General features: G+C 42.5%; 1 protein-coding gene across 1 annotated transcript in view; it reads right to left on the reverse strand.

Annotated features, from left to right (window-relative positions):
• Window positions 1-18,645, reverse strand: part of PLCL2 (phospholipase C like 2) — a 193,605-nt gene that overhangs the window by 22,830 nt on the left and 152,130 nt on the right. The window contains exon 5 of the mRNA XM_019934417.3: window positions 6,364-6,473. Within this exon, the coding sequence (XP_019789976.1) occupies window positions 6,364-6,473 (110 nt within the window). The remainder of the gene's footprint in view (window positions 1-6,363; window positions 6,474-18,645) is intronic.

Raw genomic sequence — 18,645 nt, forward strand, 5'->3', positions numbered from 1 at the left:
TGCCAATGTAGGGGACATGGGTTCGAGCCCTCCTCCAGGAAGATCCCACATGCCGCGGAGCAACTAAGCCCGTGTGCCACAACTACTGAGCCTGCATACTAGAGCCCATGAGCCACAACTACTGAGCCCACGTGCCAAAACTACTGAAGTCCATGCACCTAGAGCCTGTGCTCCGCAACAAGAGAAGCCACCACAATGAGAAGCCCACGCACCACAATGAAGAGTAGCCCCTGCTCACAACTAGAGAAAGCCCGTGTGCAGCAACAAAGACCCAACTCAGCCAAAAATAAGTAAATAAAATAAATAAATTTATTTTTTTAAAAAGTCTATAAACAATAAATGTTGGAGAGGATGTGGAGAAAAGGGAACCCTCCTACAGGGTTGGTGGCACTATAAATTGGTACAGCCACTCTGGAGAAGAGTATGGAGGTTCCTTAAGAAACTAAAAACAGAGCTACCATATGATTAAGCAATCCCACTCCTGGGCATATATCTGGAGAAAATCATGGTTCAAGAGGATACATGTACCCCAATGTTCAGGATTTTTATGAATTGCCAGTATGAATTCTGTGAGTTTTAGAAGTTTATTAAACTATGTTATATCCTTTTCTTTGTGGGGTGGCTGCTTGTGTTTGTGTATTTGTGTGTGTGTGTGTGTGTGTGTTTGACAGTTTTACTCTTTTTGCTCATTTCATCAGGAATATGGGAAGGAAGTTCTGCAATGATTTTTTTAATTTTTAATTTTATATTGAAGTACAGTTGATTTACAATGCTGTTAGTTTCACGTGTACAGCAAAGTGATTTAGTTATACATATACATATATCTATTCTTTTTCAAATTATTTTCCCATTTAGGTTCTGAAAATTCTAATAGCCCACCAACCTGGAGAGATATAAACTGAGTGTCTTTCTCCTTTTACTTCTGTTTGATGGAGAAGAAGAGATGATGGGACAGGGGGTGGGAAGAAAGAGGTGAGATGGAAAAGTTAGGAATGGGGCTGACACACAACTAGAAATCTGGACACAATATATAAAGCAATGATTTTCAGATAGTGCAAGACAGGGAGCCCTGGGAGAAGGGGTATGGACACAAGGTCCAGCTCATTGCCTGGAGAGCTTCCCAAACAGAGCCCAGCAGCCCCTCTTTGGAGCTCAGGGAGGCAAAGCGGCTGCAAGGGTAGTGGAGAGGGAGGGAGGGCTACAACAGCTGTAAATATACAATAGGATATTGTACCATGAGCACAAAGGGAGGGAGAGGATATCATGAGTACAAAGAAGAGAAGCAGGAAATTCAAAATAAAAACCCCACCGGACAGGATTAATGGCACATTAGACGCTGTAGAACATAGAGCAGTATTGTTTGAAGACTAGAAGACTTGAAGACTAGCATTGCTTGCAGCACTAGAAACTATTAAAAAAAAAAAAAACAGCAAAAAGGCCTAAACAAATGAACAGTGCATCTGTGACTTATGGGATAGTATCAAGCAGTACATATGTACAAATGGAGTCACAGAAGGAGAGGGGAGAAAGGGTAAAACAGAAAAAATTTAAAGAAACTATGGCTGAAAAATTTCCAAGTTTGATGAAAACTGTAAATCCCTATATAGAAAAACCTCAAAGAACTCTAAGCAGAAGAAACATAAAGAAAGCCACACTAAGGCCCATCATGATCTTTTAAAAAAAAATCTAAAAAAAAACAAAGACCCCAACAAAAAGATGTTCAAACCATATACACTTATTAGACTTGCTAAACTGATAATAACAAATGTTGACAAAGGTGTGGGGTAACTGGAACTCTCATAACACTGCTCGGGGGGAGTTCACAATGGAACAGTTCATAAAGCAGTTTGTAAAGCAGTTGGCAATTTCTTATAGAGTCCGACATACACTTACCATATGAGCAATTCCACTCACAGGTATTTACCCAAGAAAAATAAAACATATGTTCACACAAAGACTTGAATGTGAATGTTCGTTGCAGCTGTATTCTTAATAGGTAAAACCTGGAAGCAACCCAAATGTCCATCAACTAGTGAACATACAAAGTGTGGTACACCCATAGGATAGAATACTATTCATCAATTAAAAGGAATAGCTTACTGAAACATACATCAACTTGGATGAATCTCAAAAGCATGATCCTAAATGCAAGAAGCCAGGCACAAAGTTTATTACTACACGATTCCATTTATGTGACATTCTGGAATGGGTGAAACTAGAGATGGCACTCAGACCAGCGATCAGCAAGGTGGGGGAGTTTACTACAAAGGGGCACAAGGGAACTTCTAGGGATGATGCTCTATCATCACTGTGGTAGGTTGCATGATTATATGCATTTGTCCAAATTCATTGAACTGCGCAGTTAAAATTGGTGAATTTTATTTTATGTAAATTATACCTCAGTAATGCTCATCAAAAAAGAGAGAATGGTGCTATCTAATGAGTGTGAGGTCTTGAGGGCTGGCTTCTGAATTAAAGCAGCAATCAGAAGCCTGTGGGAATGAATTACACCCTCTCCCGTTATGCAGCAGAAACCCTAGAACAGGACATTTACAAACTCTGAGAAAGCTGGGTCCAAGTATCCGAACAAAGGCTGTCTATGACCCCAGCTGAGATTTCTCTCTTCTCCGCCATTCCCTCAGGCTACAGAAAAGCATGGGCAACTTCTTGGACTGGTGGTGAGAGCGAACCAGTTTAAATATTGAGCTTAGAGCAAGCAACATGGGAACTACAGTCTGGAGTCAACTGGTGATGTTTAAACCTGGATAATGGAAAACTAACAATATGCCTAACTCCCCACGCAGAAATATTAAGAAGCGCTAACTCATCTTTCGTAGCAGAAGGGCAACCAACAAAGCTTATAACTGAAATGTATAGCTTTCAAAAACCCAACAAAATGACTCCAATTAACATTTTTCATAGTCTCTTTTCTTAACCTCAGAGAGATTTTATAGGAAAGAAAAACCTCTAGGGTAAAAATTGTTCAGCAATTCATTTAGTTTCTTTATGGTTTGCTTTTTTCCTATTAATTTAAGTGAAGTGAAACTTAGTACTTAAAAAAATTAAATAGAGAAATTATAGTAGGATTCTATCTATTGATATACCTTATTTCATAATAACTGAGACACTAGTACTTATGAGACATACATACCACTATTTTATACACCACTAAGGAAGAAAATCACTCCAATTTAACTAGGCTACAATGCAAAGATGCCATGCATTATAAGATACACACCAATATCAAAGATGTGAAAAATGAGAAAAAAGTATGACTCAGGATCAAAAACATGTGTCTCCATCCATCCGTCCACATGCATATAAAAAGGTTCCTGGAATAAGGTCACTTACATTTAATAATAATTATTTCTCAGAGGGAGGATCTGAGGTCATTTTAAAACTTATCTTTTATACATTAAAAAAGTTCTTTAAAATGAAGACATATTTACAAAAACAAATGAATGATTTTTATTCAAAGAAAAAAATGACTGGAAGTAAATATGCCAAGACCTTAACAGCGGGTCATTCTGGATGTGGAATCAGAGGTGACATTTCTCCTTCGTTCATTTCTGTATTTTAAAGCAACTCTTAAAGTTAAAAAAACTAAACAAAGCTAGCAAGGACTCATGAAAACTGGGCTGGACATCCTCGGACGAAAGGAGTTTGTGGGCGGGCGCCTGCTCTGGGGGTGATCCATCACCCCGGCTCTCACACTGCAAGTCCTTCATCCCGCGATGATTGGCCACCCTGCCTCCCTTGTTGTTCACATGAGTGGGGTGATTCAGAAGGAAAGACACTTCTGATTTGACTCTAGAGTGGTGGCACTCAATTTTTTAAGGTGCCTGCGAATCCCCTGAGGAACGTGTCACACAGCCAGATTCCTGCGTCCACCCCTGAGATGCTGACCCAGGAGGTCTGTGGTGGGGCTTAGGAGACTGTGTCTTAAGCACCCGGGTAATTCTTACACCTGGCCTCACAGCTCCGGGGCTCCCTCAGCACGTCTGGAGGGAAAGTCTGGAACCTTCCCCAAGCCTCTGTGCCCCCATGAGGGTACCCGCTGCCAACTACATACCACACAGGGCCCTGGAGGGCTGGACTCCCTCCAAGCTCTGTGCAAAGAACAGGTGGTGAGGGGAACTCAAGGGACCCATCCCCTCCTGCCAGAAAAAGGCTGGGAGCTCAACTCAGACCCAAACTCATGTCTAAAACTCCACCGGCACTGATTCTTCTAAAGAAAGTTTAAACCCGAGAAATATGCAGCAATGAAAAAAGCCCTCCTATTGTACAGAAAAGACACACCGACCTCTCCAACTCTTCCCCACTCAGCGCTTGGGTTCCACCATACTCAAACATCAGCTACAGCAAATACTACCCTGGGAATTTTAAAAAGATCTATTACCCTGTTCTATACGTTTGTTTCCATATGTACGTAAGTCTGAGGTGCTAATTCTATCTCCTGGACATAATTCAAAAGAAAATAGTTTCCTCAGTGTAGCTGTTTGGTTCAATTTCATGTTTCTAAAACCTGAGCCATTACTTTATGTCAGCTGTTTTTCATGAATATGTGCGCCAGCCTCCCATTTTCAGGGGTTCTTAGCCCAGTACTTCTCAAACTGTAATGTGCATAAGAATCCCCCGGGATCTTGTAAAAAGGCAGATTCTGACTCAGCAGGCCTGGGGCAGGGCCCGGGAGTCTGCATTGTGAACAAGCTCCCAGGTGAGGCCCAGGCTGCTGGTTCCTGGACCAGAATGGAGTAGCAAGGATAGCTGACAGATGAAAAGTTTGCTCCCTAAGTCTGTTTTGCCTATAATGAAATAAAAGCCAAACGAGCATTTGTTCCTATCACAGGGCTATAGACTACGATGCAATTTTTTCCTGAGGTTTGCAGGAAACTGGTAGTGTACAACCCCGTCTCTGGTTGGGAGTGAGTCAGCAAGTTGTAAAGCCAAATTCCTCTTCATTGTAAATTGTCCTATCTGCTGTTTACTGAACTGCAAATGATCAGAGTTAAGTACTAAGCAGAAGATCCAGAGATGGAAAAAAGTACATGTGTAGGAAGGGAAGTATTTGAAGAAGTTTAGAAAATGACTTATTATAAAAATGAGTAAGGGTTTAAGATGAGAAAGTGCAAGTTGGCTGGCTTTGAAAGGGTGACTTTTCATTAAATTAAATCAGAAAACTGTTGTCAGCTGCAGGAGGGATCTTTTTTTTTTTGGTCTAAATTGTAGTTTATTATCATCTACACGTATGTATTTCCCAAATTTTTTTTACATGAGTATATATTACTTTGAAAATTAGGGATGCAGGATGGATCTTTTAACTTGAAGGGGAACAGAGCAATTAAAAGAGGCAGCTGTGATAATGTCTTTTGAATTCAACTGAGAAGAAAGTTTGGAGGGTGAACCGGAGAGTAATTTTACATTGAGCTGTCCAAGGCCCAGAGTGAAATAATGTTTCTGTGTTATTATTATTCAAGGTCCCAAACACTGAGATAAAGAAAAGATCAGAGAGACAAAATGCAAAAAAAGTTCCAAGGCACATACATAACGTTAGTTTTAAAATCATGTCATATGATATATACCATAGAGAAAAAGACTGGGAGAATGTACAGCAAAAGACCCTGGACGGTGGGACTATGTTTACCTTTGGTTATGCTATTTTGACATTTTCTATAACGAAAAAATATTACTTTTATAATAAAACCAATAAAAGTTAATTTTTTAAAATGGTCATGCTGAGATAGGTAGATGGAAGGAAAGGAGGGAAGGAGGGAGGGAGGGAGAGAGAGACAGACAGAAAGAAAGGAAGAGAGAGAAAGAAGGAAGCAGATAAACAAACAGATATAGATGGTTTCTCCCTTGAAGGGAAATTTTTTTCAAATAGCAATTCCTTTACATATTTCTTTTGATTATGCCCCCCACAATTCTTTCCTACTTCTTCCCTGGTAGCATATTGACATTAAGGCTGTGATTATACTTTAAAGCATTGAATGAAATCTGAAGAACTAGAATCTTCAAATTCCCAGTCATTCCTCTGTAATCAATGCTTTCTATTTCACATGTAGCAACTGGCATTTATGAACTTTACGATGCTTTAAGGACGAAATGCAGATCCTTTCCCTTCTTGGCAGAATCACAAGGTGCCAACTGCTCGAGTCCCCTGTTCTCCCTCGGAGCTGCACTGCCCAGCTACTGTGCCCGCAGCAGCCTCTCCAGAAAGCAGAGTTCTCATTCGATTTTTGTGACCATGCCACAGCTTCAAGTGGCTGGTAATGTACAGTGCAGGAAGTGGTATACTAACAGGAAGAAACATGCTGAACAAGGATGCAACATCACTAGCATCAGAAACAACTCGGAAAATACCTTTAAGATGGTAATATTCCAGGTAAAGCTCTCCACAGCTTTTTGCAGTTTGCGTTCCTTCAGACCTTCCTTGGTGCCTATGCTGTGCAAGTGTTCATGGAATTCCATGGCTGAAAGAAACAGAAAGACAGAGGATATTACTTCCCCACCCAATCTGTGGTAACGAGCCAGCAATATTTCTTTTTCTAGGTACAGCTGAAACGATTCCAACCTCCACTGAGATTTCATAAAGGGCCTATTTAAGAATGTAACAATGGGGGAAACACTGCAAATTCACGGCATCCGTGAGGCAGAAGGTGTCTTAGAGGTGGGTGCTCCTGGACTGGAAGGGCTGCAGGGCACAGGTGATCATCCTCATTCTTACGTTAGAGATGAGATGTCTGAGGCTCAGTCAGGTTCAGAGACACTGAGGCTGTGGAGGGAGCAGCACAACAGCTGGACCAGAATCCAGGTCTTTGGAATCTCAGAGGCAGATTTCAGCTCTGCCAAGGACACGATGTTGGCAATTAGGGACGAAAAGAGTGCAAAGCAATGTATTTCCTGTCCCAGTAAAAGTCAATCTGAGGTCAGACCCCAAGCCTGCTGTAGAGGGGAGCAGATGGGGAGAACGCCCAAGAACTCTAACTCTGAATAATTTACATAAACAATGCATATTCCCCATCATCATTCAAAACAGCCTGAAGGCAGGAGTGGCGTGACAGTCCTTTTCCTGGTTTAATATCATTAAAACTCATGGGAAGTTTTCATATTCATCTGCAGTCACTTATCCCATCTCTGGCCAATGGGAACCCCGCAGGTGGGTTCCTAGGTTCTTCTGAAATCACTAATTAGTCTTTGATATGTCCCTTGCTTTCCAGCACAAGATGTTCTAGACCTACCAAGTACATTTCTCATCACAGACGTGGAACCAGGCATTTCTCCAGGGACCTCTGGACCCTTACAGTGGGGAATGGTGTTTAAAGACCACCATCTGGGGGCTAGGAGTGCACATTGTTACTGAGTTTCCACTGTTTTCTAGGCCTTTATATTGAACAGATCTCAGGTACATGGAGGTTTTTTTGTTTGTTTGTTTGGGTTTTTTTTTTTGCGGTACGCGGGCCTTTCACTGTTGTGGCCTCTCCCGTTGCGGAGCACAGGCTCCGGACGCGCAGGCTCAGCGGCCATGGCTCACGGGCCCAGCCGCTCCGCGGCATGTGGGATCTTCCCGGACCAGGGGCACGAACCCGTGTCCCCTGCATCGGCAGGCGGACTCTCAACCACTGCGCCACCAGGGAAGCGCGGAGTATTTTTTTTAAGGGAAGAATAAGATCTTACTCATACTTCTAATTCAAATTTAAGTATACAGGAATTTTACATAATTTTAAAAAATCTTATGCTTATTTCTTTTCTCTTAGGTAGACAATCTTAATTCTTAACCACACAAACATAACCAATAGTAAGACCGCTAAATACAATTTAAACTCTGCATTTTTTTTGTCCTTAGAGTATCTCATTGAGAAGGTACAGAAAAAGTATTGTGTTCTAAGGTCTGTCAGAATAATTATTTTCTTTATGTGGGTATGTCACTTAACAAAGTATAATTCCCTTCATTTATTTCCCCCCCCCCCCATTGTGTATGTGTTGGGTGGGAAGTGATTTTGCTTTTTTGGATATAATTTGTTTTATGATTCCAAAGTCAAACTACGTATCAGGGTGCATTCAGGTAAATCTTACTTTCTTCCTGGTCTCCTCTACTCTGACCCCTCCCTCCTCCTACGCATTTTTCTTTGTTTTATATTTATCTTTTATTGTCTTGTTTCTCCTTGAAAATCTAAGCAAATGTGTTCATATATCCACAATCCTCCCTTTCTTGCACAAAGGCAGCATACCACGCACCCTGCTCTGTATCGTGGTTTTTCTTCTCAGGTAACTACGTAGTGGAGATCACTCCCTGCCCGTGTGTCAAGCTCTTCTTCACTCTTTTTCTAACACCTACACAGGCTCCCACATTGTGTGGATGAGCCAGCATTTATTTAACCAGTCCTCACTGATGGACATTGTCTCCAATCTTTTGCTATTACAAATAATGTTGGAGCAGCTGTAATTTTTACAAGACGTTTCCGGCGTCCTTTCGTACATTTTTACTGTTCAGTTGGGCATCCCGATTTCTAACTCCCTTTCTATGCAACATCGTTTCAGAGCAGCTATTTACGTCGTGACTGACAGTAACTTTATTCCTTAGTGTCTTTAAACAGTGACGGAGAGTTGACACAAAGGATAAATACAGTAAGCTTCCTTCTTCTCTATTTTTTCCCCTCCTCATAGGAACTATGGCCCTAATTCCTGTCATGCTATTAAGGCTTAAGAACCTCCCTGGTTTCAAAAAAGAACAGTAACTAGTAACATTCATTACATTGCCTAGGAAACTACTACACTGACCACTCTCCTTTAATTCAGCCTCTCTTTTGCCAACACCCCAACCTGGTCACTAAACCCCCTCCAGCGCACTGCTGTGTGGCCTGGCTCACATGGGGGGGGGGGCTGCATCCCCCATATCTAGTTCTGACTTTCCTGGATGTACTTAGCTTAACAGATGGGAAAAATAGACAAAAAATAATAACCACGAGTAGGTGGCGATGATGTTCTAAAACCCAGGATTTCTGCTAGAGTAAAACACACACACACAACGTTTCCCTGATCAGGTCTGAGAGACTCCCTGGTGTGTGCTGTGATGACTCAGACCCGCTTCCTAGAACACGGCCAGGTGAGGCCCCGATGGTAGGACCCCGATGGGTCTTAGGTTTTAATACTTCAGCACGATCTGGATTTCAGGACCTCAATCGTTAATATTCATAATGTTTCTATTTCGGATAGTTGGGAAGCATTATGGTCTTATAAGCGTCACTGAGGCTCAGTAGATGGACGTCTAGACTGGGACACGGGAAAGAGAAGAGACACAGGAGAAGAGGTGGAGCAGTGACTCTCTGTGTAACAAGAAGGTATAGAGTTGTATGGCCTCCGAGGGGCGTGGGAAGGGACATGGTTGTGACGTTATCGTGGGACCGCACCATACAGCTGCCTGACCAGAAGCGGGCTTTTTGAGACGCTTTCTTCTTACAAATCTCAATACTGGCACAAAGATGTGACACAATAGTCCTGGCGGATTTGTCAACCACCCAGATGTACGCCTGGGAGCCTCTCGCCACTGGAGGCAGTTGGCTTAACTCGCCTTGCTGACCATCTGACCACTAAGGTGATGAGACAGTGACCGGAACTGCCCCGCGGGGCTTCACTTCAACCAACAGCTAAGAACCTGCAGGTAACACAAGCACGGAACAGCCGAAGGTGGGAATGCCGAGCTCAAACAAATATCTGTCCTAGATTTTAAGAAAGCAGCTTTCAGAAAGTTCAGAAGAACACAGGGCCAGAGGCTGCCTTGAGAAGGACTGAGGACTCAGGGAAGAAACACAGTCAAGATGATAAAAAATGATACCGATTAGGATGAAATGGAGAAACTCTTTTTTCTTTTTTTTTTTTTTTGGTCACACCACGCAGCTTGCAGGATCTTAGTTCCCTGACCAGGGATGGAACCCACAACCTTGGCAGTGAAAGTGCGGAGTTCTAACCACTGGATGGCCAGGGAAGTCCCATGATGAAATGCAGAAACATTTAAGGAAACAAGTATAGCTGTCTAAAAACCTCATATTCTACATGTCTATGAAAAAGTGAGACAATTCCCCCCATCCTCCCCCTCTTAAAATATCTATAGCCCAATAAAAGTCCACAGGCAAGTGAAAAGTGTATTATTAATGAGGCTCTTTAAAAATGGGCACAAAGAGGGGCTTCCCTGGTGGCGCGGTGGTTGGGAGTCCGCCTGCCGATGCAGGGGACGCAGGTTCGTGCCCTGGTTCAGGAGGATCCCACATGCCGCGGAGCGGTTGGGCCTGTGGGCCATGGCCGCTGGGCCTGCGCTCCGCAATGGGAGAGGCCACGACAGTGAGAGGCCCGCATACCGCAAAAAAAAAAAAAAAAAAAATGGGCACGAAAAGGTGATTAGTTGAAAAATGGTAAAGTTACGTTAAAAATATAAAACCCCACATTTAAAAAAGTGGTCAAGACCATCAGTCCCATTACCATTTATTTCATTGTCTGGTTTGCTACATAACACACCTGTTTCTTTAAAAAGATTTTCATATTATTAACTTATAGACTAATCTTTGCAAACATTCCGCCAATCCACTTATATGTAGCATATGTTGATTTTATTTTTTAAGGAAATAAAAGGATTCTCAACTTGATCTATACAGCATGACTGTACTTTTCACTGCTCCCCTGTGATATGCAAAGTCCAGGCCAAAGACATGATCAAGGGAAACAAAAGACAACTCACCGGGCACTTTACACCTACTATACAGGAAACTTGGAAAGAGGCTATAGAACTTTCCCGAGGAAATGGTAAAGAAAAACTTGAATATTGGTTTGTCTGAGCCCAGTGGCCTAAGGTTTCCCAACTATCATGCATTATTTCTAAACAAGAATCCCAGCCCTTAATATGAGCTCTTGCTTCCATGTCCTGGCTATTGTAAATAGAGCTGCAATGGACATTTTGGTACATGACTCTTTTTGAATTAAGGTTTTCTCAGGGTATATGCCCAGTAGTGGCATTGCTGGGTCGTATGGTAGTTCTATCTTTAGTTTTTTAAGGAACCTCCATACTGTTCTCCATAGTGGCTGAACCAATTCACATTCCCACCAGCAGTGCAAGAGTGTTCCCTTCTCTCCACACCCTCTCCAACATTTATTGTTTCTAGATTTTTTGATGATGGCCATTCTGACTGGTGTGAGATGATATCTCATTGTAGTTTTGATTTGCATTTCTCTAATGATTAATGATGTTGAGCATTCTTTCATGTGTTTGATGAATGGATAAAGAAGATGTGGCACGTATATACAATGGAATATTACTCAGCCATAAAAAGAAATGAAATTGAGTTATTCGTAGTGAGGTGGATGGACCTAGAGTCTGTTATGCAGAGTGAAGTAAGTCAGAAAGAGAAAAACAAATACTGTATGCTAACACATATATATGGAATCTAAGAAAAAAAAATGTCATGAAGAACCTAGGGGCAAGACGGGAATAAAGACACAGACCTACTAGAGAACGGACTTGAGGATATGGGGAGGGGGAAGGGTAAGCTGGGACAAAGTGAGAGAGAGGCATGGACATATACACACTACCAGACGTAAGGTAGATAGCTAGTGGGAAGCAGCCACATAGCATAGGGAGATCAGCTCGGTGCTGTGTGACCACCTACAGGGGTGGGATAGGGTGGGAGGGAGGGAGACGCAAGAGGGAAGAGATATGGGAACATATGTATATGTATAACTGATTCACTTTGTTATAAAGCAGAAACTAACACACCATTGTAAAGCAATTATACTCCAATAAAGATGTTAAAAAAAATATATGAGCTCTTGGGATGGTTGTGTGTATCCAATAATTACACTGTGAGGTAGAACACTGCAGGGGTATCAGACAGGCACTGACCCTGTTCTAAGGGAATACAAGGGGAGAGAGAATGAGATCCTGCCATGGAACTGGGTCTGCCCAAATATAACAAAGAAATCTGATTATATGTCAAGATGCAAACTGCATTATTCCCTTGATATTAAATTACCAGGAAATCTATTCTAACATGTCACAGGAGGTCTTCACATCAACGGTGGATATAAAGAACCTGTCTGGGTTAGATGTTAAGTAACGTTCTCCCAATTTCCCAAATTATTTTCAGCAAAGAAACATTAGCCCAGTGAAAACATCCTTATCTTATTAAGAAACTTAGAAGCAGCATCTCTTCTCCGCCTGTAAGTCAAACCATCTGTCTGAAGAGCAGAGTTTTAAAGTAGATGGTGAAAATCAGATAACTGAAAACTTTAAGACTAAGTTACCACCTTCCTTCCCCTGCCCCCCACGAAGAAGCTAAGTTGTTTTCTTTTTAAAATTTCTTGTTCTTTAGTTACAGTTTGAAGGTGGTGGGGTTAGGAGCCAGAGAAGAGACAGACAGACAGACATGGGCAAGACAGTCACGATTCTACTTTTTTTTTTTCTTTAAATGACTGGCCCAGCTCACATATTCAAATATCTATTTCTAAATTATTCTATCTCGAACAAGATTATTTTTTAATGTTTTCTAGTTTCACCTTTTTTAAAAAAGGACTCCAACATGAAACAATCGGGAATATTTACTTGAAGAGATAAACCTGAACTATTATCTCAGATTTCTTTAACAAGTGGATTGTTCACAATAGTTCTCTATTTCTGTAATCAGTAGTCAATATTCATAACACTGAGATGCAAAAGGTCTCATCATTTTGGATAATGAAAGTAATTTCTGATGCTTGAAGTAATAACACTAATTGGTCAGCCAACAACATGTATTGATCAAACTCCATGTACAGGGGGCATTTGACCATCTGCTGTGTTGAGTCCCATTAAGGCCCATTACTTACACATGCTGAACACTGTAAAAAGCTACAGACTTCTAGAAGCATGGGGAGAAAGCCAGGGTAAGGGGACTAGTGCTTATATTATCTGCTCACTGACAACCATTTCAGAAAGAAATCTTTATAACTTTGTTCTGGAATACAATGGCTGAGTGTACAGGCCTTAGAGTAGCAAATAGGGCAACAGCATTACAACGATGTGAGAACATGTACAATTTCTGCTTTTTTTAATCGATGCCAAAATAAACTGTAGGTGCAGTAGCAAATTAGGATTTTTGTATGAGGACTCATACTATGAAAGGGAGATTCTGTAGGCATGCAAGGACTATGTATTACAAAATGAAACTTTACAGAATAGATTACAAACAACTGGTAATGTAAAGATTAATCTTAAGAAATAAATAACCAATCAGAAAAGCTGAAATTTCAGAAAACTTGAGGACAACCATTCTGTGTTTTCTCCTTAGTGAGTAGAGAGAAGATGAGAATAAACACCTCCTCTGAGAGAGCTGACTGCCCTTGTCCCTATTATAAAATTGTAAACAGTTATGTTGAAAATTTACATAACAAGGAAGAAAGGGAGCTCTTATCATTTCCTGCCCGAGTGTGCTCAGTGGAGTGACAAGAATGCTGAACTCTGATTAAAGAAAGGTGATCTGGCGGTGCCTGTCCCCCACAGACGGGGCCCAGGAGCAGCCAGCACGGCTCAGCCGCGGCCTCGGGGTGCAGGCTGGGCCTCAGGACGCCTGCACCTCCTATTAATTTGCTCAGGAATAAGACCTGGTCGCTCGTGGTGACGGACCTCTGGGCAGCTTTGGGAGGCTAGTTCTGCTTCCCGCCTTCTTACTAACTACACTATCGATTCCACAGACAGGCAAGCATCCCTTTGTACTTACACAAAGTAACTATCTGATTTTTGGCATGTCCCTTGCTTACCAGTTTCCAATGTGTCTTTTGCCTGCCTCTCTACGTTGCTGCTACTTTAGGGTGACAGGCCCTGCACTTTGGGACGGGGACCATCCGTCTACACAGGTGCAGTGCCTAGAAGCCGCCCTCACAGGCAGGCTTGTAATAATGCTGTTAAGTGGAGCCTTTACAGTTCTTAAAAGGATAAGAAGATGCAGGAAAACCACCCAAACCAGCCCCTCCTGAGCTGGTAAAAGGGCGGACACTGCAGTTGTCAGACCACGTCGGTAAGTGAGGCAAGAGATACCAGCTAATTCTGGCCAAAGAAATTAACATCTTCGTTAAGTTTTAGAACACTTCACTTGAAAACCAATACTAACTAGGTCAACAGTCTTTTGAAAAACATGACGTGATACAATTTCACGGTGCTACATCATTTAACAGTCAAAATATATGGTGTGGGGCTTCCCTGGTGGCGCAGTGGTTGAGAGTCCGCCTGCCGATGCAGGGGACGCGGGTTCGTGCCCCAGTCTGGGAAGATCCCACATGCCGCAGAGCGGCTGGTCCCGTGAGCCATGGCCGCTGCGCCTGCGCGTCCGGAGCCTGTGCTCCGCGACGGGAGAGGCCACAACAGTGAGAGGCCCGCGTACCGCAAAAAAAAAAATAAATAAAAAATAAAAAAATAAAATATATATATATATATATATGGTGTGTTCAAAAGCATGAAAGTTTGAAGGCTGTGGGCATATTACACAAATTCAATGACATGCTTGGAAACATGAACTAAAACTTGGGGGAAAAGTCTAGAAAGCAGCAAATATCTCAAGCACAGCCGTGGCTGGGCCTGCTGGGTCTGCTCTTCTGTCAAGCGGATTGTCTTTGCGCCTTGGCTGCTCTGTGCCAAAGACCCTACAATTAGGTTCCTCCGACTCCGTGACCCCAAGTTTGTGTTTCTAGAAAAGAGCTGTGGGTTATTTTTCTTCTGGAATGTTAACCAGAAGAATGTATACCATTTTCTTCTGCAATGCTCAAATTCCTTTCTGGCAGTGAACTTGAGAACCAGGGAAATAAACAGTAGGTCATCAAACAGCAGAGGAAGGACAAATGGAAAGGCCATAGTCAGTGATTCCTGCGAGAGTGTAGTTCATTCTGCTCTAAAGGGAACAGAGGCACAGGCCACACAAACAAAACACAAGGCCAGGCCCTGGGCCCACGGTGGACCTTTCCACTTATAGCCACAGGGTTAAATTTTAAAAATTGGTATGGCCACACAAAAGTATATTATTTGATTTTTATGTAAAGAACAATGTTTTAGAAATTTATTGCTTCTTTCCATGTCATCTCTCAAAAATTTAAACAGCTCAGATTTTTTATAGAGGGAGGTGCTTGTTTCACATAATTTTCCAATTATTGTTTCAAAACACTGTAACTTAAGTATTTTAAAGGTTTGTTTTTGAGGGGCTTAAAGCTTAATGACAAAAGATGGAATGTAGTGCTGACAGATTATCATGTTTTAAAAAAAATTAATAAAGAAGTGTAAAGATGATACGTAATTACATTAGCTAAGAACATTAGTGCAACTGCATATAATGGAATGTAGTAAAGAGAAATTTCCAGTCCTATAAAGTTTCCCGCCTCCCATCACAGATAAACCTAGATGAAAACCAAACAGCCATAAAACTAAAATAAAAATTTTAAAATACATGATACGTACAATACTAAGATATGAAGAAGAGGCTTTGCCTTGAAGGGAAGGGGGGCTCAGTCAGAAACATGGCAGCATTTCCTCTTTGATGGAAACAAACGGCATTTATTCATGCCAAACATGAAGCAGGTGACCTTTCAAACATTCTAGATGGGATTTTCTATACCAATCTAAATGATTCGAATCGAAAATGTACCATGTAGCACACGGCTCAAAATTTTCAGAAGCAAGTATAATTTTAAAAAATACTCCATAAGAGACATATTGATCTTAAATTTATATACCTAAAGATTACTTTTTCAACTGCAAATTTACTTAGCTATCCTAAAAGACGCTTTTATCACAAACATACCCAGTGCAAAAATATTTCTATGTGTGTTGAAAATAGAAACCAAAATCATAGGGTAGAATATTTCAAATGGTGACAAAAGAAATATATATTTATAATTTTAATTTATTTCAGATTTCCCAAGTTAGGTACAGTGAGCTATTTCCTGAAAGATGGAATTCCATATAACACAAGTCAACCTGGGATCTCACTCAAGAGGTCAATTTGTCAAGTTTTACAAGTACCTCAAAATAATACGGTCTCATGTCCCAACATCAAAGTCCCTTGAGAACAAAATATGGATCATTTTTTCCAACGAACGTATATATAGAACGTGTTAAAATATACAGGCTTTGTAAACTATACGCTCTGCCCCCCAAACCCCAGGGGTCTGAAGTTCGGGTGTGCCTCCAGCACGTGGGCGCTGACGCCATTATCTCCATGGAGACGCAGAAATGCCTCATGACGTTTCACATAGTTCCAGTTGGTAGTCTCTCTCTCTAGGCCTTCTTCCCAAACAATCTTGGCATTAGCAAAAGCCGAATTATTTTCAGATGGATTTTGAGCTGTTTAATCCCATTCCATTTATCTATCTGAGGTGCAATAGATAAACCAGGTCTCTTAAATATACCCTTAAAACCCAGAAGGATGCCACGCCCACAGCATTATGCTTCGTGAATGGACTGCGCGAGGGGGGCGTGCCTTCCTCCGCCAGCGCTCCACCTGGGGAATCCGGGTGAGACGGCGGGGCATCCCTCGCGTCCTCTGTGGAATCCAGTGACCATGCCACCCTTCTAAACACGGGCCACGGGACTCACCTGGGCTGGGATCAGACGAGGAACAAACAGCAGACCCTCCTCACTCCACTGTGTTGAGAAACAAAACGGCCTCTTCACCCCAATTATACTTAAAGATGAGCTTTTCACACGGAGGACACGTTTGTCTGGATGGCCCTCGGAAGTCAGTCCTTTCCCCTCTACCAGGTGGGCACGATCACCCAAACACACGAGGCCCTCAGGACGCAACCCTGTCCACCTCTCCCTTTCTTTTTACGCCTCTTATTTTAATTTTTGAACAGATAATATAGTCGCATGGCTCAACATTTAAAAAGTATAGACTGGTATACGGAGAACGACCTTTCCCTCCCCATCACCCAGCCTCCTTGGCCCCTCCCACTGGGCAACCGCGGTTACCCCCTCCCTGAGAGAGCGGTGCCCTCAGCATCTCTCAAGGCTCTAGCCTCCTGCCTCACCTTTTAAAACACATGAGCAGGGACTTCCCTGGTGGCACAGAGGTTAAGAATCTGTGCCAAGGAAGGGGATATGGGTTCGAGCCCTGGTCCGGGAAGATCCCACATGCTGCGGAGCAACCAAGCCCGTGCGCCACAACTACTGAGCCTGCGCTCTAGAGCCCGTGCTCTGCAATAAGAGAAGCCACTGCAATGAGAAGCCCGTGCACCGCAACGAGGAGTAGCCCCAGCTCGCTGCAACTAGAGAAAGCCAGCACATAGCAACAAAGACCCAACACAGCCAAAGATAAATAATAAATTAATTAAAAAAAAACACATGAGCAAATAGCACACACTGTTTGCCTTGCCTTTTTAAACTATGTATACACACACACACACACACACACACACATACATATGTTGTTTTATCTTTATGTGTATATAAGATCTTCCTTATATAGGTATATATATGTAGTCTGTGTGTCTGTGCAGGTGAATATATACACATACATATTTCTTTATTCTTTTTGAAGGGGTAGCATAATGTCCCATCATATGGATCTATCATAACACATTTGACAAGGACCCTCCTATTAAACACTTAGATGTAACATCTAGGCTGTTCTCAGTGTTATAAAGAAAACTCTAAACACATGTAATTCCCCAAATATGTGATCAAATCTTTAGAATAAACTCTAAAAAAAAAAAGGAATTACTGGTTCAAAGTGTACATGATTCGTAATTCCAAAATTTACTGCCATGTGGCCTTCCCTAGGTGTGGACCCAATTTATACCCCCTAACACATAATGTGACAGTTCCCAGTTTCCCCTATAAGCCCACCCATCAGTCATGATCTGTGTGTGACGGAACTCTGGGGTCTTTGATATGAACGTTTGGATCTGATGCGTGAAAAGTGGCATCTCCTTGAAACACCTCATTCTCCAGGAGATCACAGCAACCTCCTCCTACCCGTCTGGCTGCACCCTAACCTCTGGGGTCACTCTCCTGTGTCTCCCCAACATCCAAACGGTGAAAGCCCAGGGCTCCGTCTTCTCTATTCATTGTCACTGCTTAGCAGAGCTCGGTCTCCAAGCTTGAAAGACCTCTTTCGTGCCCATGGCTTCCAAATTCATTGCCTCCAGTCTGGACCTCTCTCTGAACTTTAGACTTGGAAGTCAACCAGGCAGACCAAACTTAACACATCTACATCCAAACCTCTGATTTTCCGTCTCAAACCCTCTCCCCACAGTCCTCTCCATCTTGGTAAAGAGAACCCAACCAAGAATCCTGCAGTCCTGCCTTCTTTCCTCCTGCCCCACGTCCAATCCGTGAATAAATCCTGATAGCCGTCACCACCGCCCAGATCCCCCCAGATCAAGCCGTTCAGTGGCCTGGATGGTTGCAAAAGCCTCCTGGGTGGTCCTCCAGCACCTGCTTTCGTCCCCACCCCTTACCCCCTGCTTATCGGATGCAGCCACTCTTCTGCTCAGACCCTCAGGAAGAGCTTCCATCTCTCTGAGAGGAGAGCTGGCGTCCTCGCAACAGCCTGGCCCGTTGTCACCTGGCTCCTGCCCTCCCGGCCCCTTGCTCCCAACACTGTAGCCAGGTGGCCCGTCTTCCTGAAATAATCT

This window comes from Tursiops truncatus, chromosome 4 (assembly GCF_011762595.2).
Source record: "Tursiops truncatus isolate mTurTru1 chromosome 4, mTurTru1.mat.Y, whole genome shotgun sequence".
In the NCBI taxonomy this organism is placed as follows: domain Eukaryota; kingdom Metazoa; phylum Chordata; class Mammalia; order Artiodactyla; family Delphinidae; genus Tursiops; species Tursiops truncatus.